General features: G+C 39.6%; 1 protein-coding gene across 2 annotated transcripts in view; it reads left to right on the top strand.

Moving 5' to 3' along the window:
- Positions 1-23048, top strand: part of AK9 (adenylate kinase 9) — a 229600-nt gene that overhangs the window by 36100 nt on the left and 170452 nt on the right. For both annotated transcript variants that reach the window (XM_055261102.2, XM_063631005.1), the window contains exons 7-10: positions 1863-2048; positions 10613-10741; positions 19483-19557; positions 22557-22655. In XM_055261102.2, coding sequence (XP_055117077.2) covers positions 1863-2048; positions 10613-10741; positions 19483-19557; positions 22557-22655 — 489 coding nt within the window. The remainder of the gene's footprint in view (positions 1-1862; positions 2049-10612; positions 10742-19482; positions 19558-22556; positions 22656-23048) is intronic.

Genomic DNA, 23048 nt, shown 5'->3' with positions numbered 1-23048 from the left:
GTCTTAATATAAGAGACTGCTTAATGTAGTGAATAAAGTCCTTAACCCCATTCATGTTATAAGTGTGATCATGAAGTGTCCTATGGCAGTTTCTACAGGGTAACCAGAGTATCATCAGAGGGCTTAATGTGAGACAGAATTCAGTGCAACACACACTTTTTGGATAGTTTGGCCTTATTGGGGAATAAGCCTGGAATTTCTAGAGCAGAAGCTCTTAGCCCGAGATCCATAAATCCCTAAGCATTCATGAACCTCTTGAAATTATATGTAAAACTTTATGCATATGTGAATTTTTCTCATGCAAAAATCTGTGGCTTTCACCATAGTCTAAAGGATTCTGTGCTACCAAAAACCTGGTTAAAGGCTAGCAATCTACTAGAGCAGTAGTTATCAGAGAGTGGTCCCAGAGCCAACAGCACCCAGAAGTTGGTAGAAATGCAAATTCTCAGGCCCTACCCCAACTAAGAACCAGAATCTGTCAGCTGGAGCCCAGCTATTGGTGTTGCAAAGCCCTCCAGGTGACACTGAGCACTTCTGCTCTGAGTCATATCCTTCAGACTCACACTTTCATTAGTCTCTTCCTGCAAATGAGAACGGGAGACAGCTGAAGGAGATAGTCCTTGTCAAGGTCCTAGAAGGTGGGTATCCTGGGTTGTAAAACATGTTTTAAAAAATTACCTGAGTAGGTTGAAATTCTTTTTGTGAAAAATTAGGAAGCCTAACAAAAGTCTTACCTCAGTAATTACCCATCCCATCTCCACCTAGAGATGGCATGAAGAAATCAGAAAATGAGCAATGAAGGTTCCAACGTTCCTGGCTTCCTTTGTTTCTCAATGTGTGGTACATGAATTGCCAGCATCAGAATCACTGAGGATGCTTGTTGAAGAATCTAAGCCTCACTCCAAACTTAATAAATGACAAGAGGAGCTGCAATTGATTTAACAAGCTCCCCAGACAGAGTTACATGCTCATATATCAGAATCACTGCCTCAGAAAACCATCCAGATTTTTTTTTATCCTGAAAAACATTCAGAGCACAATTTACAGCCTCAAACCATCATTATCATTAATAATGCACCATAGACCATGGACTACAATCGGAAGGCTTGGTTCCAAGTTGCCGTTCCTCCATGTGACATTGTAACCTGAGATTGGTCTCTTAGTCTGCCATAGCTGTACTTCTGTGATCTGAAGGATGGCCTTAATCATAATTTGGATTGCTTATCTTACACGGTTAGTTGAGAATTCAGTAAAATCGCACACGTGAAAGCACTTCGGAACAAGAAACTTACTTATAGACTTTGGTTTTGGCTTTTTTTACTACCTGGATTCAGTTTTCTCATTTACAAAATACAAATGTTATACTAGAATAGATGGTCTTTCAGGTCCCATTTATAACTGGCATTGTATGAAATACCTCACCCATAAAGCCGTGATAGTAAATATTACAAATAAACAATATATTTATTGGAAATATGTGGCTATTCCCCCCATTTTGCTCCATTCTTAAACTCTTCAAGCTAATCATAGAATTCTGTGTACCTTTGCAGAGTTAACTGATTTTCTATTCCATTTCTCTACTTTTTCTACTTTTCCAATCCTCTTTTCTCATCTTAAGACTTATAATACTTTTTCACCTATATTAATTTTGGACAAATAAAAACATGTAGCATAAAATTAGTGTCTGAGCCTCTCTTGGCATGTAATGAAACCTGATGCAAAATCCCAGTCACAATATTGCATTTGCTCAGGTTTTAAAGGAATTTTTTGGTTTATGTACTGTACAATATATTCAATAAATACACATGGAATTAAAAGCATATTCAAAATGTTTTAAGTGATTTAATAATGTTGTTTCTTAGTGTCCTGACTATGATTTGTGCCAGAGAATTTCTGGGCAAAGACAGCACAATAATACGGGATACATATACAGTAGAGACCAGTGGGATCCTGAAGTCATTGAGAATCATAGGAAAAAGAAGAAAGAAGCCCAAAAGGACAGAAAAGGAGAAGAGGAAGAAGAGGATGAAGAGCAAGAAGAAGAAGAGGTAATATCTTAATAAGTAACTACCATACACTACACTTTTAAAAATTGCTATAATTAAGGTAAATGATGGTATAGGTAATAGGAAATAGCAGATGCTATACATTTTCTTTACATTTTTATTGAGTTTGGAGGAAATAAGCAAAAATCTTTCATGTTTTCAAGGATTATGAGATCATAATCTTGAGGTCAAGTTTAGCCTTCCTGTCAGCATAGACGTGTCTCTACATTTCTGATGTTCTGACAGCTAGTGTGCTTCATTTCATAACGATGGAGTTATTGGTCACCTACTATGTGTCAAGCACTAGGCAAGGTACAATAAGAAGTTAGAGCATTTCTTAGTCTATTTTCTGTTACCTACAGCAGAATACCTGAAACTGGGTAATTTATAAAGAATGACTTTTTTTTTTTTTTCTTTAAGCTTCATGCGTTTTTTTTTTTTGAGATTTTCTTTTTTTAAAATTTTTATTATTATACTTTAGGTTTTAGGGTACATGTGCACAATGTGCAGGTTTGTTACATATGTATCCATGTGTCATGTTGGTTTGCTGCACCCATTAACTCGTCATTTAGCATTAGGTATATCTCCTAATGCTGTCCCTCCCCTCTCCCCCCACCCCACAACAGTCCCCGGAGTGTGATGTTCCCCTTCCTGTGTCCATGAGTTCTCATTGTTCAGTTCCCACCTATGAGTGAGAACATGCGGTGTTTGGTTTTTTGTCCTTGCGATAGTTTGCTGAGAATGATGTTTTCCAGTTTCATCCATGTCCCTACAAAGGACATGAACTCATCATTTTTTATGGCTGCATAGTATTCCATGGTGTATATGTGCCACATTTTCTTAATCCAGTCTATCCTTGTTGGACATTTGGGTTGGTTCCAAGTCTTTGCTGTTGTGAATAGTGCCACAACAAACATACGTGTGCATGTGCCTTTACAGCAGCATGATTTATATTCCTTTGAGTATATACCCAGTAATGGGATGGCTGGGTCAAATGGTATTTCTAGTTCTAGATCCCTGAGGAATCGCCACACTGACTTCCACAATGGTTGAACTAGTTGACAGTGCCACCAACAGTGTAAAAGTGTTCCTATTTCTCCACATCCTCTCCAGCACCTGTTGTTTCCTGACTTTTTAATGATGGCCATTCTAACTGGTGTGACGTGGTATCTCATTGTGGTTTTGATTTGCATTTCTGTGATGGCCAGTGATGATGAGCATTTTTTCATGTGTTTTTTGGCTGCATAAATGTCTTCTTTTGAGAAGTGTCTGTTCATGTCCTTCGCCCACTTTTTGATGGGGTTGTTTGTTTTTTTCTTGTAAATTTGTTTGAGTTCATTGTAGATTCTGGATATTAGCCCTTTGTCAGATGAGTAGGTTGCAAAAATTTTCTCCCATTCTGTAGGTTGCCTGTTCACTCTGATGGTAGTTTCTTTTGCTGTGCAGAAGCTCTTTAGTTTAATTAGATCCCATTTGTCCATTTTGGCTTTTGTTGCCATTGCTTTTGGTGTTTTAAACATGAAGTCCTTGCCCACGCCCATGTCCTGAATGGTATTTATTGCCTAGGCTTTCTTCTAGGGTTTTTATGGTTTTAGGTATAACATTTAAGTCTTTAATCCATCTTGAATTAATTTTTGTATAAGGTGTAAGGAAGGGATCCAGTTTCAGCTTTCTACATATGGCTAGCCAGTTTTCCGAGCACCATTTATTAAATAGGGAATCCTTTCCCCATTTCTTGTTTTTGTCAGGTTTGTCAAAGATCAGATAGTCGTAGAAATGTGGCATCATTTCTGAGGTCTCTGTTCTGTTCCATTGATCTATGTCTCTGTTGTGGTACCAGTACCATGCTGTTTTGGTCACTGTAGCCTTGTAGTATAGTTTGAAATCAGGTAGCATGATGCCTCCAGCTTTGTTCTTTTGGCTTAGGATTGACTTGGCGATGCGGGCTCTTTTTTGGTTCCATATGAACTTTAAAATAGTTTTTTCCAATTCTGTGAAGAAAGTCATTGGTAGCTTGATGGGGATGGCATTGAATCTATAAATTACCTTGGGCAGTATGGCCATTTTCATGATATTGATGCTTCCAACCCATGAGCATGGAATGTTCTTCCATTTGTTTATATCCTCTTTTATTTCATTGAGCAGTGGTTTGTAGTTCTCCTTGAAGAGGTCCTTCACATCCCTTGTAAGTTGGATTCCTAGGTATTTTATTCTCTTTGAAGCAATTGTGAATGGGAGTTCACTCATGATTTGGCTCTCTGTTTGTCTGTGATTGGTGTACAAGAATGCTTGTGATTTTTGTACATTGATTTTTGTACATTGATTTTTGTATCCTGAGACTTTGCTGAAGTTGCTAATCAGCTTAAGGAGATTTTAGGCTGAGACGATGGGGTTTTCTAGATATACAATCATGTCATCTGCAAACAGGGACAATTTGACTTCCTCTTTTCCTAATTGAATACCCTTTATTTCCTTCTCCTGCCTGATTGCTCTGGCCAGAACTTCCAGCACTATGTTGAATAGGAGTGGTGAGAGAGGGCATCCCTGTCTTATGCCAGTTTTCAAAGGGAATGCTTCCAGTTGTTGCCCATTCAGTATGATATTGGCTGTGGGTTTGTCGTAGATAGCTCTTATTATTTTGAGATATGTCCCATCAACACCTAATTTATTGAGAGTTTTTAGCATGAAGGGCTGTTGAATTTTGTCAAAGACCTTTTCTGCATCTATTGAGATAATCATGTGGTTTTTGTCTTTGGTTCTGTTTATATGCTGGATTACATTTATTGATTTGCATATGTTGAACCAGCCTTGCATCCCAGGGATGAAGCCCACTTGATCATGGTGTATAAGCTTTTTGATGTGCTGCTGGATTCGGTTTGCCAGTATTTTATTGAGGATTTTTGCATCAATGTTCATCAAAGATATTGGTCTGAAATTCTCTTTTTTGGTTATATCTCTGCCAGGCTTTGGTATCAGGACGATGCTGGCTTCATAAAATGTGTTAGAGAGGATTCCCTCTTTTTCTATCGATTGGAATAGTTTCAGAAGGAATGGTACCAGTTCCTCCTTGTACCTCTGGTAGAATTCGGCTGTGAATCCATCAGGTCCTGGACTCCTTTTTGGTTGGTAAGCTATTGATTATTGCCACAATTTCAGAGCCTGTTATTGGTCTATTCAGAGATTCAACTTCTTCCTGGTTTAGTCTTGGGAGGGTGTATTTGTTGAGGAATTTATCCATTTCTTCTAGATTTTCTAGTTTATTTGCATAGAGGTGTTTGTACTATTCTCTGATGGTAGATTGTATTTCTGTGGGATTGGTGGTGATAACTGCTTTTTCATTTTTTATTGCATCTATTTGATTCTTCTCTCTTTTCTTCTTTATTAGTCTTGCTAGCGTTCTATCAATTTTGTTGATCTTTTTGAAAAACCAGCTCCTGGATTCATTAATTTTTTAAAGGGTTTTTTGTGTCTTTATTTCCTTCAGTTCTGCTCTGATTTTAGTTATTTCTAGCCTTCTGCTAGCTTTTGCATGTGTTTGCTCTTGCTTTTCTAGTTCTTTTAATTGTGATGTTAGGGTGTCAATTTTGGATCTTTCCTGCTTTCTCTTGTGGGCATTTAGTGCTATAAATTTCCCTCTACACACTGCTTTGAATGTGTCCCAGAGATTCTGGTATGTTGTGTCTTTGTTCTCATTGGTTTCAAAGAACATCTTTATTTCTGCCTTCATTTCATTATGTACCCAATAGTCATTCAGGAGCAGGTTGTTCAGTTTCCATGTAGTTGAGCGGTTTTGAGTGAGTTTCTTAATCCTGAGTTCTAGTTTGATTGCACTGTGGTCTGAGAGACAGTTTGTTATAATTTCTGTTCTTTTACATTTGCTGAGGAGACCTTTACTTCCAACTATGTGGTCAATTTTGGAATAGGTGTGGTGTGGTGCTGAAAAAAATGTATATTCTGTTGATTTGGGGTGGAGAGTTCTGTAGATGTCTATTAGGTCCACTTTGTGCAGAGCTGAGTTCAATTCCTGGATATCCTTGTTAACTTTCTGTCTCGTTGATCTGTCTAATGTTGACAGTGGGGTGTTAAAATCTCCCATTATTATTGTGTGGGAGTTTAAGTCCCTTTGTAGGTCACTCAGGACTTGCTTTATGAATCTGGGTGCTCCTGTGTTGGGTGCATATATATTTAGGATAGTTAGCTCTTCCTGTTGAATTGATCCCTTTACCGTTATGTAATGGCCTTCTTTGTCTCTTTTGATCTTTGTTGGTTTAAAGTCTATTTTATCAGGGACTAGGATTGCAACCCCTGCCTTTTTTTGTTTTCCATTTGCTTGATAGATCTTCCTCCATCCCTTTATTTTGAGTCTATGTGTGTCTCTGCACGTGAGATGGGTTTCCTGAATACGGCACACTGATGGGTCCTGACTCCTTATCCAGTTTGCCAGTCTGTGTCTTTTAATTGGAGCATTTAGCTCATTTACATTTAAAGTTAATATTCTTATGTGTGAATCTGATCCTGTCATTATGATGTTAGTTGGTTATTTTGCTCATTAGTTGATGCAGTTTCTTCCTAGCCTTGATGGTCTTTACAATTTGGCATGTTTTTGCAGGGGCTGGTACCGGTTGTTCCTTTCCATGTTTAGTGCTTCCTTCAGGATCTCTTTTAGGGCAGGCCTGGTGATGACAAAATCACTCAGTGTTTGCTTGTCTGTAAAGTATTTTATTTCTCCTTCACTTATGAAGCTTAGTTTGGCTGGATATGAAATTCTGGGTTGAAAATTCTTTTCTTTAAGAATGTTGAATATCGGCCCCCACTCTCTTCTGGCTTGTAGAGTTTCTGCCGAGAGATCAGCTGTTAGTCTGATGGGCTTCCCTTTGTGGGTAACCAGACCTTTCTGTCTGGCAGCCCTTAACATTTTTTCCTTCATTTCAACTTTGGTGAATCTGACAGTTATGTGTCTTAGAGTTGCTCTTCTCGAGGAGTATCTTTGTGGCATTCTCTGTATTTCCTGAATCTGAATGTTGGCCTGCCTTGCTAGATTGGGGAAGTTCTCCTGGATAATATCTTGCAGAGTGTTTTCCAACTTGGTTCCATTCTCCCCGTCATTTTCAGGTACACCAATCAGACGTAGGTTTGGTCTTTTCACATATTCCCAAATTTCTTGGAGGCTTTGTTCATTTCTTTTTATTCTTTTTTCTCTAAACTTCCCTTCTTGCTTCATTTCATTCATTTCATCTTCCATCAGCGATACCCTTTCTTCCAGTTGATCGCATCTGCTACTGAGGCTTCTGCAATCTTCGCATAGTTCTCGAAACTTGGCTTTCAGCTCCATCATCTCCTTTAAGCCCTTCTCTCCATTGGTTATTCTAGATATCCATTCTTCTAATTTTTTTTCAAAGTTTTTAACTTCTTTGCTATTGTTTTGAATTTCCTCCCGTAGCTCAGAGTAGTTTGATCGTCTGAAGCCTTCTTCTCTCAACTCGTCAAAGTCATCCTCCATCCAGCTTTGTTCCATTGCTGGTGAGGAACTGTGTTCCTTTGGAGGAGGAGAGGTGCTCTGCTTTTTAGAGTTTCCAGCTTTTCTGCTCTGTTTTTTCCCCATCTTTGTGGTTTTATCTACTTTTGGTCTTTGATGATGGTGATGTACAGATGGGTTTTTGGTGTGGATGTCCTTTCTGTTTGTTAGTTTTCCTTCTACCAGACAGGACCTTCAGCTGCAGGTCTGTTGGAGTTTGCTAGAGGTCCACTCCAGACCCTGTTTGACTGAGTGTCAGCAGCGGTGGCTACAGAACAGTGGATTTTCGTGAGACCACAAATTCAGCTGTCTGATAGTTCCTCTGGAAGTTTTGTCTCAGAGGAGTACCCGCCCAAGTGAGGTGTCAGTCTGTCCCTACTGGGGGGGTGCCTCCCAGTTAGGCTGCTCAGGGGTGAGGGACCCACTTTAGGAGGCAGTCTGTCCGTTCTCAGATCTCCAGCTGCGTGCTGGGAGAACCACTACTCTCTTCAAAGCTGTCAGTCAGACAGGGACATTTAATTCTGAGGAGGTTCCTGCTGACTTATTGTTTGTCTGTGCGCTGCCCCCAGAGGTGGAGCCTACAGAGGCAGGCAGGCCTCCTTGAGCTGTGGTGGGCTCCACCCAGTTCGAGCTTCCTGGCTGCTTTGTTTACCTAAGCAAGCCTGGGCAATGGCGGGCACCCCTCCCCCAGCCTCACTGCCGCCTTGCAGCTTGATCTCAGACTGCTGTGCTAGCAATCAGCGAGACTCCGTGGGCATAGGACCCTCCGAGCCAGGTGCGGGACACAGTCTCCTAGTGTGCCGTTTTCCAGGCCCGTTGGAAAAGCGCAGTATTGAGTTGGGACTGACCGGATATTCCAGGTGCCGTCTGTTACCCCTTTCTTTGACTAGGAAAGGGAACTCCCTGACCCCTTGCGCTTCCCGAGTGAGGCAATGCCTCGCCCTGCTTCGGCTCGCGCACAGTGCGCTTCACGGACTGTCCTGCACCCACTGTTTGGCACTCCCTAGTGAGATGAAACCAGTACCTCAAGCAGAAATGCAGAAATCACCCGTCTTCTGTGTCGCTCAGGCTGGGAGCTGGAGACCGGAGCTGTTCCTATTCGGCCATCTTGGCTCCACCTCGCATACCAGCTTTGTGCTTTTTAAAAGCAAAAAGAAACAAGTGAAAGTCATTTGAATAGTGTATTTTATTTAATTGAATATATCCAAAAATTTTATTTCAACTTAGTCCACATAAACAAGTGAAAGTCATTTGAATAATATATTTTATTTAATTAAATATATCAACAAATTTTATTTCAGCTTATAATCAACATAAACATTCTGAGAATGACATATTCTATTTTCATCTGAGTTTTTGAAATCTGGTATATATTTTACATTTACAGCACATTCCAATCACACTTGCCACATTTCAAGTGTGCAGTGGGGAGTTGTGGCTAATAACTTCCATGCTGGATAGCATAAGTCTAACCCCTTGCTCTGTTTTATTTTCCTCATAGCACTTATCACTTTCTGAAATTACGTTACTTTTTTTACTTGCTTGTTATCTGTCTGCCCCACTGAATGAAAACTCTATGCAGCAGGGACTGTCTCCAGTGCCTGATAGTGGGTACTTAATACGAAGATGTGTAATGGCTGAATGAATGAATGCCAGAGTGCTAGCAAAGCCCTCTACTAGAGAGAGAAGAATAGTAGCTTCTTTTGGAAAAGACGTGTATTGAGCCACTTTGAAATGTATAACCTTTGGTCCAGTAATTCTACTTGTAGGAACTATTCTAAGGGAAAATATTAGCCATATAAAGATTTATCTATGAAGCTACTTATTGCAACATTATTTGTAATTGTGAAAAGCCTGAAACGTTGTTGTCCAACTATAGAGTAACTAAATAATTATATTCAAGGAAATTAATATATTATTTGACCATTAAAATAATACTTAAAACAGGTTATAAAATGGCTTATATAGAGAATATGGCTCAAGTAAAATATGTATGTGCGTACATTGATAAAAATGGGAAAGAATGAATAATTAACATCATAAATATGATATGGAACACTTATACTGTGCCAGGCCCCGAGATGAGAACTTTCACACACTGTTCCCTCTACCTTAAAATGTTCTTTCTCTAGAAACTTGTGTGGCACATGTTCTCACTCACAGGTGGGAGCTGAACAATGAGAACACTTGGACACAGGGTGGGGAACATCACACACTGGGGCCTGTCGTGGGGTGGGGGGAGTGGGGAGGGATAGCATTAGGAGATATACCTAACGTAAATGACGAGTTAATGGGTGCAGCACACCAACATGGCACATGTATACATATGTAACAAACCTGCACGTTGTGTACTTGTACCCTAGAACTTAAAGTATAATAAAAAAAAAGAAAGAAACTTGTGTGGCAGTTCTCTCTCCCTTATTTCCTTCAGATTTCAACTCAAATTCCATTTCTTTAGATAACCCTTTCATGACCACTTGATGTAAACAGGATCTTCTCCCACCACTCTTCATCCATGCTACCCTGCTTTATTTTTCTTCCTAGTACTTACCACCACCTAATATGTTATATGTTTATTTGTGTACTTGTTTATGCTGCCTTCCTCAACTGCAATGTGCGTGAGTGCTGTGAGCCCAGGGTGTTAGTTGGTTTTGTTCACTGTTCTATCCCAAATTCTTAGAACAGTGCCTGATGCATAGAAGGCACGCAACAAATACTTGAATGAATTAACTACAAGCTCAGGTGTTCACAGGAGATCTAATTTCTCTATTTTGTCTCTGAAAATCTGATGTTCTTCCCTTACTTGTCCCTACTTATTGGGGAACAAACAGAAATGAGTAACTATCCAGGTCAATTTAAAGCTTTATTCCATCTGATGAAGACCCCTTAGGAGTCTTCCATTCTCTTAAATAAAAATCCTTAATCTCTAATCGTCCCCTCCCCCTGCTTCTCACCCCAAAATGATATCTAGGTGTAAGGAGTGGGGAATGTGGCTTGTAAGTTGAATAGTCATTGACCTAAACATATTTGAAATCTCTTCTTTTCCATTTAGGCATTTATTGCTGAAATGCAGATGGTGGCTGAAATTCTTCATCATCTAGTTCAGAGGCCTGAAGATTATTTGGAAAACGTTGAAAACATTGTTAAGCTTTATAAGGAAACAATTCTCCAGACTTTAGAAGTAAGAACAAAATATATTGCTGAAAATGAATATTGATATTTGTGTTTCATCACTGGTTAAATAGCTTTCACATGTCTTCATCCCCATGTATTATCTGTCTGATTCTCCTCTTGAGCTTTGTAGAAAGCTGTTAGAAAAAGGCCTCCATCCCAAAGACTGTTTCCCAGAACAATATTATTTTACTCTTACAAAGCAACTCTGTTACTGCAAAGTGACAAATGAACTGCATTTTTCAAAAGCCAGTGAGGAAATTCCTTTATGGATGGGAGTTGGGAAATTCATGTTAAAAGACTATGTTATAAAAGCATTTTCAATCTGTAAGTTATAGCTCTATCAAAACAAATATACATTTAAGGTACACCTTTTGTTTAAAAGGAATTGTTCATTTAGTTAAATTGCAATCTAAAGAATTTGTTACACTGATTGGTCTATGGTTATCCCATTATATGTAAACATGGTAAGACCATTATATAATGTAATAGGAAGGTTTTAATTAAAATAATTAGTATTTTAAAAGTATGATGACTGAGATTACAAGTATGTGAAAAGCATATTTTATATGGTAAAAAGTCCAGGTAAGACTCTACCAAATATAATCATTTGTGTTGGAGATTTAGTCAACAAACATTTATTGAACTTGCGCATTTAGCCAGACACTATGCTAAGCAACAGAACTGTGAAGACAAATAGAACACAGTCCTCCAATTGCCTGTTCCCATATGATAAACTAAAGAATGTGTTTCATGCTGTCTCACAATGTTTATATTATTTTAAAGATAAATGAGTGGATCATTTTCATTCTCATCATCCATCCCCCAAAATGAGAACCACACTTAATTGTTTTCATATGTATGACTTCTTTTCATCCCCACCTCTCCTGTCACTGGCTTATAAACATAGCTTCTGAAGCATGAAGTACGTGTCTATCAATAACATCCTTTCTTCCTTCAATAAAAGTATCTTGACTACTCCTGAAGTGGCTGGCATTGGGTATGAAATAAAGCCAAATTAGAATCAGTTTCAGAAATTAGAAAATTGTATTTATGGGGGGAAAATGCAGAGGTTATCTTTTTAAGGACAAGCACCAGGTTATACTTCCTCACATTTGGGTAGTGCAATGCCCAAAGTCTGGCAAGCAGTAAATACTTAACAAATGTTCATCAGCACAAATGACAAGATACAAAGGAAAAAGAATGATAGTTTCAATCTCATTAAATGTGCAACTTCTGGAAATTAAATAGATAAAACTACACTCAAACTAAAAGACAATAAACTGGAAAAATATTCACGTTAACTACGATGAAAGATTTAAAGCTTTGATATACTAAAAGATCATAGAAATGATTTTTTAAAAACCTGTAAGTTCACTCTGTCTTGAGATAAATGGACAACAAATATGAGCAACTAACAAAAATGAAGAATGATAAGCCTGTAGAAAAAATGTTCAGCTTCACTGATAATAAAGAAATGCTAATCTAAGTAATGAAATATCATTTCCATTGATCAAAACTTAAAAGATGAACAGGTAGTAAGAATTCCTAATGCTAGCAAGGATATGGTAAAGAACTCTTATACACCAAATATGAATTTGTATGGCCATCCTTTGACAGGTTGTCCACAAAAACACCCAGAAGTAGAAAACTTCTAGGCCCTGCAGCAAAATATAGATAAGAATTCATTGCCCTAGTGCAACAAAGCAGAATTTCAAAGCCAAGAACCTAGACTTTAGGCCTAGATGACACTTGCTGAATAGCCAAGCAATTGCATTATATGTTGAGGGAGGAGAGCCATAAAGGGTAAGACCCTACAATTCTAGTCTCCTCTGACCTGGCTGAGATGTTACTTCACTTTTAGACCAAGACCACTAAAGTTCAGTGTGTCTCCAAGAGATACAAGGAAAGCAAGCAGGAGCAAACTGAGCTGCATCACTGTCTGGTATACATTCTGCAAACTGCTTCCGGGCTAAGCCAACACCATGTCCCCATTTTGGCCTGTCTTTGAATCCCAACTCAACTTCTGGTGCACGTATCCATTTCCTTAAGAGTGTTGATACTCTCCAACTTAGTAGTTCACTCTTAAGATTGAATCTAACTTAAGGAAACAGTAAAAAATATAGAACAGGCCAGGCACAGTGGCTCATGCCTGTAATCCTAGCTCTTTGGGAGGCCAAGGGGGGTGGATTGCCTGAGCTCAGGAGTTCAAGACCAGCCTGGGCAACATGGTGAAACCCCATCTCTACTAAAATCTAAAAAACAGCCGGGCATGGTGGTGCACACCTGTAATCCCAGCTACTCGGGAGGCTGAGGCAGGAGAATCACTTGAACCCAGGAGACAGAGGTTGTGGTGAGCTGAGATTGTGCCTCCAGCCTGGGTGACAGAGCAAGACTCTGCCTCAAAAAAGAAAAAAAAAAAAAATATATATATATATTATATACAAAACAATGTGATGTGAAGCCTTGTTCAAAACGTGATTATTTATTGGTGAGTGAATAATGCTGATATAATCTGTTGTCAGTCTAGAGGAAAACATGTCGAATCTAACCTCACACGATATTGTGAAAAACAAAATACATGGGATAAAGAGATGATTTTGTTGAAACTTGCAATAAGGAGAATGTTCATTAATAAGGACCTTCTAAAAGAAATGGAAGAGAGCTGGCTTTTATGGAAGCAGGTAGACAAGGGAGCCATCCTTGAGTCATGAGAAAAGATGGAGACAGACTTTATCTGAGTCCTTGAGGAAGGATGGAGGTGGGTCTTATTTCTCAGCCATGCCTACTTTCCAGGAACACAGGGCTCAGAGTTCAACATTGTTGATGTACACAAAATCCAGTAGATACTGGATTTTGATATTAAAAATAAAAACAAATAGTAGAAGAAAATTTAGAAGAATATTAATATAATCTTAAGATAAAGAAAATCTAATTTAGGCCAGGTGTGCTGGCTCATGCCTGTAATCCCAACACTTTGAGAGGCCAAGGTGGGCAGATCACTTGAGCCCAAGAGTTCAAGACCAGCCTGGGCCACATGGCAAAAAACATGGTGAAACCCTGTCTCTACCAAAAAGAGAGAGAGAGAGAAAAAAATATAAACAAGAAAGGAAATCTACAAGTAACGAAAATATGTATTTGATTATAAAAATATTTTATCTTGCTGAAGACACCATAAATACATTCAAAACATAAATTATAGAAAGGTAAAATGTTTGCAATCCATATGCCAGATAAGGGTTAAAAACTTTCCGTGAATGCAAAAGAAACAATCCAATAGAAAAATACACAGAGGCTATGATAAGGCAGTTTACAGAGATGCATATCTGAATGATGAACCTCACCACAGGAATAAAAAGTAAGATAAACTGATTCCATTTTTTAACTCAGTTTGGCAGAAATTTAAAAGCTAAGATAGCCAATGGTGGCAAGAAGAAATGAACCTTCTCATACATTGCAGGTTAGGGCTTTGAATTGCCACCACCTTTGGAAAACCAACTGGCTATACCTACCTGTATTAATATTAAAACCTACTTTTGCCAGGTGTGGTGGCTCATGTCTGTAATCCCAGTACTTTGGGAGGCAGAGATGGGTGGATCACCTGAAGTCAGGAGTTCGAGACCAGCCCGGCCACCATGGTGAAACTGCCTCTCTACTAAAAATACAAAAATCAGCCAGGCATAGTGGCGGGTGCCTATAATCCCAGCTACTCAGGAGGCTGAGGCAGGAGACTCACTTAAACCCGGGAGATGAAGGTTGCAGTGAGCCAAGATCACGCCATGTAGTCCAGCCTGGGTGACAGTGAAACTCCGTCTCAAAAACAAAACAAAAAAAAAACACCTACTTTTACAAATCTGGCCCATATATCCAATATATCAGGATATACCAAAGGATGCATATTCTGTGTTACTGAACATTTATATGTGTGCATATATTTATATCAATGAGGTGAATGGTTGTGTAAAGAGACCCACTGGGTTGTGCGGGCAGCATGGAGGAGTAGGGAGAAGTCGTGTTAACTGTTTCTATGTACTTTTTCGCATTCCTTCACTGGTTGCAGTTAGTACAAGTTATTTTTGTAATTATTAAAGAAGAAAGTAATTTTTAAAACTTTCATAAAAAGAAATGCTTGAAAATAACTAATAAAGTATGGTAACATACCTAAATGTCAAACAGCAGAGGAATATTAAATTATGCTATATCCACAGTACATAATCTGATAAAACCATTAAAATGTTACATTGACAGTGATCTTATAAAAAGTATAGGGGAAGGTTAGTTATAATGTTAAGTGAAAAAGTCAGCTCCATTATGATCTCGAACTCCTGAGCTGTGGGTCTGTCATAAATAGCTCCTATTGTTTTGAGATGCATCCCATCAATACCTAGTTTATTGAGAGTTTTTAGCATGAAGCGCTGTTGAATTTTTTCGAAGGCCTTTTCTACATCTATTGAGATAATCATGTGGTTTTTGTCTTTGGTTCTGTTTATATGATGGATTACATTTATTGATTTGCATATGTTGAACCAGCCTTGCATCCCAGGGATGAAGCCAACTTGATCATGGTGGATAAGTTTTTTGATGTGCTGCTGGATTCAGTTTGCCAGTATTTTATTGAGGATTTTCTCATCGATGTTCATCAGGGATATTGGTCTAAAATTCTCTTTTTTTGTTGTGTCTCTGACAGGCTTTGGTATCAGGATGAGGCTGGCCTCATAAAATGAGTTAGGGAGGATTCCCTCTTTTTCTATTGATTGGAATAATTTCAGAAGGAATGATACCAGCTCCTCTTTGTACCTCTGGTAGAGTTTGGCTGTGAATCCGTCTGGTCCTGGACTTTTTTGGGTTCGTAGGCTATTAATTATTGCCTCAATTTCAGAGCCTGTTATTGGTCTATTCAGGAATTCAGCTTCTTCCTGGTTTAGTCTTGGGAGGGTGTATATGTCCAGGAATTTATCCATTTCTTCTAAATTTTCTAGTATTTATAGTATTCTCTGATGGTAGTTTGCATTTCTGTGGGATCGGTGGTGATATCCCCTTTATCATTTTTTCTTGCGTCTATTTGATTCTTCTCTCTTTTCTTCTTTATTAGTCTTGTTAGTGGTCTATCAATTTTGTTGATCTTTTCTAAAAACCAGCTCCTGGATTCATTGATTTTTTTGAAGAGTTTTTTTGTGTCTCTATCTCCTTCAGTTCTGCTCTTAGTTATTTCTTGCCTTCTGCTAGCTTTTGAATTTGTTTGCTCTTGCTTCTCTAGTTCTTTTCATTGTGATGTTAGGGTGTCGATTTTAGATCTTTCCTGCTTTCTCTTGTGGGCATTTAGTGCTATAAATTTCCCTTTACACACTGCTTTGAGTGTGTCCCAGAGATTCTGATATGTTGTGTCTTTGTTCTCATTGGTTTCAAAGAACATCTTTATTTCTGCCTTCATTTCATTATGTACCCAGTAGTCATTCAGAAGCAGGTTGTTCAGTTTCCATGTAGTTCTGTGGCTTTTAGTGAGTTTCTTAATCCTGAGTTCTAATTTGATCACACTGTGGTCTGAGAGACAGTTTGTTGTGATTTCTGTTCTTTTACATTTGCTGAGGAGTGCTTTACTTCCAACCATGTGGTCAATTTTGGAATAAGTGCAATGTGGTGCTGAGAAGAATGTGTTTTCTGTTCATTTGGGGTGAAGAGTTCTGTAGATGTCTATTAGGTCCACTTGGTGCAGAGCTAAGTTCAATTCCTGGATATCCTTGTTAACCTTCTGTCTCATTGATCTGTCTAATGTTGACAGTGGGGTGTTAACGTCTCCAATTATTATTTTGTGGGAGTCTAAGTCTCTTTGTAGGTCTCTAAGGACTTGCTTTATGAATCTGGGTGCTCCTGTATTGGGTGCATATATATTTAGGATAGTTAGCTCTTCTTGTTGAATTAATCCCTTTACCGTTATGTAATGACCTTCTTTGTCTCTTTTGATCTTTGTTGGTTTGAAGTCTACTTTATCAGAGACTAGGATTGCAACCCCTGCTTTTTTGTTTGTTTGTTTATTTTCCATTTGCTTGGTAGATCTTCCTCCATCCCTTTATTTTGATCCTATGTATGTCTCTGCATGTGAGATGGATCTCCTGAATACAGCACACTGATGGGTCTTGACTGTTTATCCAATTTGCCAGTCTGTGTCTTTTAATTGGGGCATTTAGCCCATTTACATTTAAGGTTAATATTGTTATGTGTGAATTTGATCCTGTCATTATGATATTAGCTGGTTATTTTGCTCCTTAGTTGATGCAGTTTCTTCCTAGCATCAACAGTCTTTACAATTTGACGTGTTTTTTCAGCGGCTGGTACCGGTTGTTCCTTTCTATGTTTAGTGTTTCCTCAGGAGCTCTTGTAGGGCAGGCCTGGTGGTGACAAAATCTCTCAGCATTTGCTTGTCTGTAAAGGATTTTATTTCTCCTTCAGTTATGAAGCTTAGTTTGGCTGGATATGAAATTCTGGGTTGAAAATTATTTTCTGTAAGAATGTTGAATATTGGCCCCCACTCTCTTCTGGCTTGTAGAGTTTCTGCTGAGAGATCCACTGTTAGTCTGATGGGCTTCTCTTTGTGGGTAACCCAACCTTTCTCTCCGGCTGCCCTTAACATTTTTTCCTTCATTTTAACCTTAATGAAGCTGACAATTATGTGTCTTGGGGTTGCTCTTCTCAAGGAGTATCTTTGTAGCATTCTCTGTTTTCCTGAATTTGAATGTTGGCCTGCCTTGCTAGGTTGGGGAAGTTGACCTGGATAATATCCCGAAGAATGTTTTCCAACTGAGGTCCGTTCTCCCCGTCACTTTCAGGTACACCAATCAAACTTAGATTTGGTCTTTTCACATAGTCCCATATTTCTTGGAGGCTCTTTCGTTTGTTTTTACTCTTTTTCTTCTAAACTTCTCGCTTCATTTCATTCATTTGATCTTCAATCACTGATACCCTTTCTTCCACTTGATTGAATCGGCTACTGAATCTTGTGCATGCATCACGTAGTTCTCATGCCGTGGTTTTCAGCTCCATCATGTCATTTAAGGTCTTCTGTATGCTGTTTATTCTAGTTAGTCATGTGTCTAATCTTTTTTCAAGGTTTTTAGCTTCCTTGCAATGGGTTCGAACATCCTCCTTTAGCTTGGAGAAGTTTGTTATTACCGACCTTCTGAAGCCTACTTCTGTCAGCTCGTCAAAGTCATTCTCTGTCCAGCTTTGTTCCATTGCTGGCGAGGGGCTGCAATCCTTTGGAGGATTAGAGGCGCTCTGGTTTTTAGAATTTTCAGCTTTTCTGCTCTGGTTTCTCCCCATCTTTGTGATTTTATCTACCTTTGCTCTTTGATGATGGTGACCTACAGATGGGGTTTTGGTGTCGATGTCCTTTTTGTTGATGTTGATGCTACTCTTTTCTGTTTGTTAGTTTTCTTTCTAACAGTTAGGACCCTCAGCTGCAGGTCTGTTGGAGTTTGCTGGAGGTCCACTCTATGGATATCCTGTTTGCCTGGGTATCACCAGTGAAGGCTGCAGAACATCAAATATTGCAGAACAGCAAATATTGCTGCCTGATCCTTCCTCTGGAAGCTTCGTCTCAGAGGGGCACTTGGCTGTATGAGGTGTCAGTCAGCACCTACTGGGAGGTGTCTCCAAGTTAGGATACTCAGGGGTCAGAGACCCACTTGAGAAGGCAGTCTCTCCATTCTCAGAGCTCAAACTCTGTGCTGAGAGAACCACTGCTGTCTTCAAAGCTGTCAGACAGGGACGTTTAAGTCTGCACAAGTTTCTGCTGCCTTTTGTCCAGCTGTGCCCTGCCCCCAGAGGTGAAGTCTACAGAGGCAGGCAGGCCTCATTGAGCTGTGGTGGGCTCCACCCAGTTTGAGCTTCTGGCTGCTTTGTTTACCTAATCAAGCCTCAGCAATGGTGGATGCCTGTCCGCCAGCCTGGCTGCTGCCTCGCAGTTGGATCTTGGACTGCTGTGCTAGCAGTGAGCAAGGCTCCGTGGCATGGGACACTCTGAGCCAGGTGCAGGATATAATCTCCTGGTGTGCCATTTGCTAAGACTGTTGGAAAAGCAGAGTATTAGGGCAGGAGTGTCCCGATTTTCCAGGTATCCTTGGAAATGGCTTCCCTTGGCTAGGAAAGGGAAATCCCCCCACCCCTTGTGCTTCCCAGGTGAAGTGATGCCCTGCCCTGCTTCGGCTCACCCTCCATGGGCTGCACCCACTGTCCAACAAGTCCCAGTGAGATGAACCAAGTACCTCAGTTGGAAATGCAGAAATCACCCATCTTCTGCATTGATCACACTGGGAGCTGTAGACCAGAACTGTTCCTATTTGGCCATCTTGGAATGATCAAAATGCATTGTATCTTCTAAATGATGCTAATATCTATGTGAAGAAAGTCTGTGACTTAAATTTTAATCAGATGCTTCCATGGTTTGGAAACCAAATAGCAAAGCTATGAACATATGCAGATAGATGCCCCAAAACATTTTGTATTGGAAAAAACATTAAGGCATCAATGTAGAGAAAAAAGATTTTTTTAAACAGGAAAATAAAATTCATGGTGAGAAGATTAGTTCGAGCTTTTGCAAAAGATCTCTTGAGCATTGAAAATAACATACATTATAGCATGTATAAGGCGAACAATTTACTTTAAATATTTCTGCATAGTATATAAAGATTCTGATCTTGTATTCAGTTTTTGTAGTGATCCTGTATTATAAAGTTTCTTTTCTATTATCTGCAGGAAGTAATGGCTGAACACAATCCCCAGTATCTCATTGAGCTAAATGGAAATAAACCACCAGAGGAGCTCTTTATGGTGAGTGCAGTGTTAAGCAGGAATACTTCACAGCATGGAAAATTTAAAAGCTATTGACAGTATTGTACTTCTTTTAATAAACAGAAGCATATTTATATTTGAACACCATTTATCTTTGAACAATTTGTCTTGACACTTAAAATTTTGATGTTTTGTTTATTCATCTGTCCATTTTAAAATCAAAACTACATTCAAATTTAAAATCTCTGTCAAAAGGTGTCTCAAAGAAAAGTAAAAGCAATGGTAACCAAAAGCACATGAGAAGATGCTGAACATCATTAGTCATCAGGGAAAGGCAGGTCAAAACCATAATGGGGAACCCCTTTTACCTTCTAGGATGACCAAAGTAAAAACAAACAAACACAAAACAAATAATAAAAAGTGTTGGTGAGGATGTGGAGAAATTGGAACCCAAAAATGTTTTACAAAAATAATTCAATAATACAAAAATATAGTAACTATTTCTTTAATGTCAAATAAGTGTCTGGCATTATAATGGGCTCTAGGTATAAAGATAGGAAGGAGGCAGAAGGGTCCACACATCTCTCTGCTCATGCAGTATCCAATATGTTGGGGAAAATAAATCTCTAGAGAGCAGTTTGTGTTACAGTCAGGGATACACATGCATGGTATTATAGCAGTTTATAGCATAAAGACAAAACCTAGTCTGGTAAGGAGGAACACCAGTCTGAAACTATGTTTAAATAGAAACTTAAAGGACAAGTAAGAACTAGACATTGAAGACAAGGGGAGGTGAGGGAAGTGGGACAGTGTTCTATGCTGAGGGAAGAGTCTGTGTCAAGGCCCCAGAGGCCAGAAAGAGCATAGTGAGTTGCAAGAACTGAATATAGGACTGGAATGTAGGAGGATGGGGTCGGAGAGGTGGAATAGAGCCAAGACTAGAAATAAGAAGGGGCTGCACCAAGAAAGACCTTGTAAGCCATAGTAAGGAGTTTAGACCTCAATATGAGGGAATAGGCAGCCAGTGAAAGGTTTTAAGCCAGAAAGTACAAATGATCCTATTTCTGTTTAAGAAAGATCACTTTGTTCCATGCAAGGAAAAAACAAAAGGAGAATCAAATTGGTGTTAGGAAAACTAGTTTTGGCTTTTGCCATTAATCAGGTATGAGATAGTGGCCTAACCTAGGGTAGTGACCACAGGAATGGACAGAAAAGGACAGATCTGAGAGACATTTAAGAAATCTACTTGACAGGACTTGGTGAGTAACTTAATATGGGAATTAAGGGAGAGCGAAAAGTCAGATATAATGCCCAGATTTCTGGCTTGATCTGATTGGTGGCAACATGGTAACAGTGCATGCTAGTGGTGAAGCCAGCTCAGGGATAAGCTCCTCACTTGGGACATGCTCTTGCCAAGATCACTGTGATCTCATGACCAAAGTCACTGCTCATTTTTCAGTCTTCATCTAATTCAATCTATAATAGAAACAGCATTTGACACAACAGATCACTTCTTTTTTTCTGCACCCTTCTTCCCTAGGCTTCTTGGACCCCACACCGCAGTAGTTCCATTACAGCTCACTGCACACTCTTAATTCGCTAACCTGCAGTGTTGCAGGACCCCAGAGTTCACAAGGCATGAGCTCTTCTCTGTTTACCCTCACTCATTAAGAGACTTCATTCAGTCAGCAGCTTTAGATATCTTCTAACCACTGACATCTCTTAAATTCATGATGCTATATCAGATCTTTCCCCTGAATTCCACACTTGTATACTTAATGGCTGCTCAACTACTGTTTTTCCAAATGGATGTCTGCTAGTCATTTCGGATTTAAGTGTGCGAGATAGAACTTCACCACCACCACCCTGCCCCCAATGTGCTTCTCCCACCGTTCTCCTTTTTCAGTAAATGCAAAAACCACCCAGCCAGCTGCTCTCCTTGACTTTTTTTTCTCACATCCCACATCCCATTCACCAGCTTATACAGCAGGCTTCTCCTTCAAAATATGGCCAGAATTCTACCACTTTTTACTACCTGGGACACACTTTCCTCAAGGTAGAGGGCAGAAGCTCCAAGGGGCCTGGCTGGAACTTGCCAAACCTGTGAAGGCGCCCATGGGAACTGGTACTCTGCACTTCCACCCACGTTCCATTGGCAGAGCAGGCTACATGGAGAAGTTCGACAGTGGAATAACGAAGTGTACTCCACCCAGAATGAACTAGGGAATTAATCAGTGAAGGTTGAATTGTAACACAGTCTATCACAGACTACCACACACCATCAGGATTTTGGCTATCTCACTATCTTCCCATCTCATGGTCTATGTGCTGGCCTCTTTTATTTTTCCAGATTCTTCCATGTAGTGTCTGCATTAATTTCCTGGGGTTGCCATAACAAAGTGCCACAAACTGGTGGCTTAAAATGACAAAAATTTATTCTCTCACAGTTCTGGAGGCTAAAAGTCCAAAATCAAGGTGTTGGCAGTGCCATGCTCCTTCCGAAGTCCTTGGGGAGGCTCTATTTTTGTTTCTTCCAGCTTCTGGTAGCTCCCGGCATTTCTTGACTTATGGCAGCATAACTCCAATATCTGCCTCCATCTTCACATGGCAATCATCCCTTTGCCTGAAGAGGTCCCAGAGACCAAGACCTCTAAGGACATGAATATCTGGGGACCAGAGGGCAGACTGTTATGAGTTGAAATGTGTCCCTCAAAAGATATGTTGAAGCCCTGAAGTCCAATACCTGTGAGTGTGACCTTATTTGGAAATAAGGTCTTTGCCTATAGATTAGGAGAAGAGACTCAGACACACAGGGAGAAGATGATTCTGTGACAACAGAGGCAGAGATTGGAGTGATGCATATACAAGCCAAGACATACCAAGCATTGTCAGCAAACAGCCAGAAGCCAGAAGAAGCAAGCAAGGATTCGACCCAGAGTCAGGGGGAGCATGGGCTTGGCCCATAAGCCCACCGCTGTTTCAGAATATTTGAGATATTCAGATACCAATGTAGTTAAATATCTGTTCTTTAAATTTAGATTGTTATGGATCGACTTAAATATCTGAACCTAAAAAGAGCAGCTATTCTAACCAAACTTCAGGGTGCAGAGGAAGAAATTAATGACACAATGGAAAATGTAAGTTATATGGAACTGTCTGAAAGTCTAATTTTCAATATATGTTGTGGGCAGGGTGCAGTGGCTCACACCTGTAATCCCATGGGAGGATCACTGGAGCCCAGGAGTCTGAGATAAGCCTGGATGACTTAGTCAGAACCCATCTCTACAAAAAAGAAAAAAAAAAAAGAAAGAAAGAAAAAATAGAAAAAATTAGCCAGGTGTGGTGGTATGCACCTGTAGTCTCAGCTACTCAGGAGCTGAGACGGGAGGATTGCTTCAGCCCAGGAGGTTAAGGTTGCAGTGAGCCATGATCATGCCACTGCACTCCAGCCTGGGCAACAGAGCCAGATGCTATCTCAAAAAAAATTATATATATATATATATATTTATTCATATATATATGTGTGTTGT

Source organism: Symphalangus syndactylus, chromosome 2 (assembly GCF_028878055.3).
Source record: "Symphalangus syndactylus isolate Jambi chromosome 2, NHGRI_mSymSyn1-v2.1_pri, whole genome shotgun sequence".
In the NCBI taxonomy this organism is placed as follows: domain Eukaryota; kingdom Metazoa; phylum Chordata; class Mammalia; order Primates; family Hylobatidae; genus Symphalangus; species Symphalangus syndactylus.
Note: the sequence above shows the minus strand (reverse complement) of the source record. Positions and strands in the feature narration are given on the sequence as shown.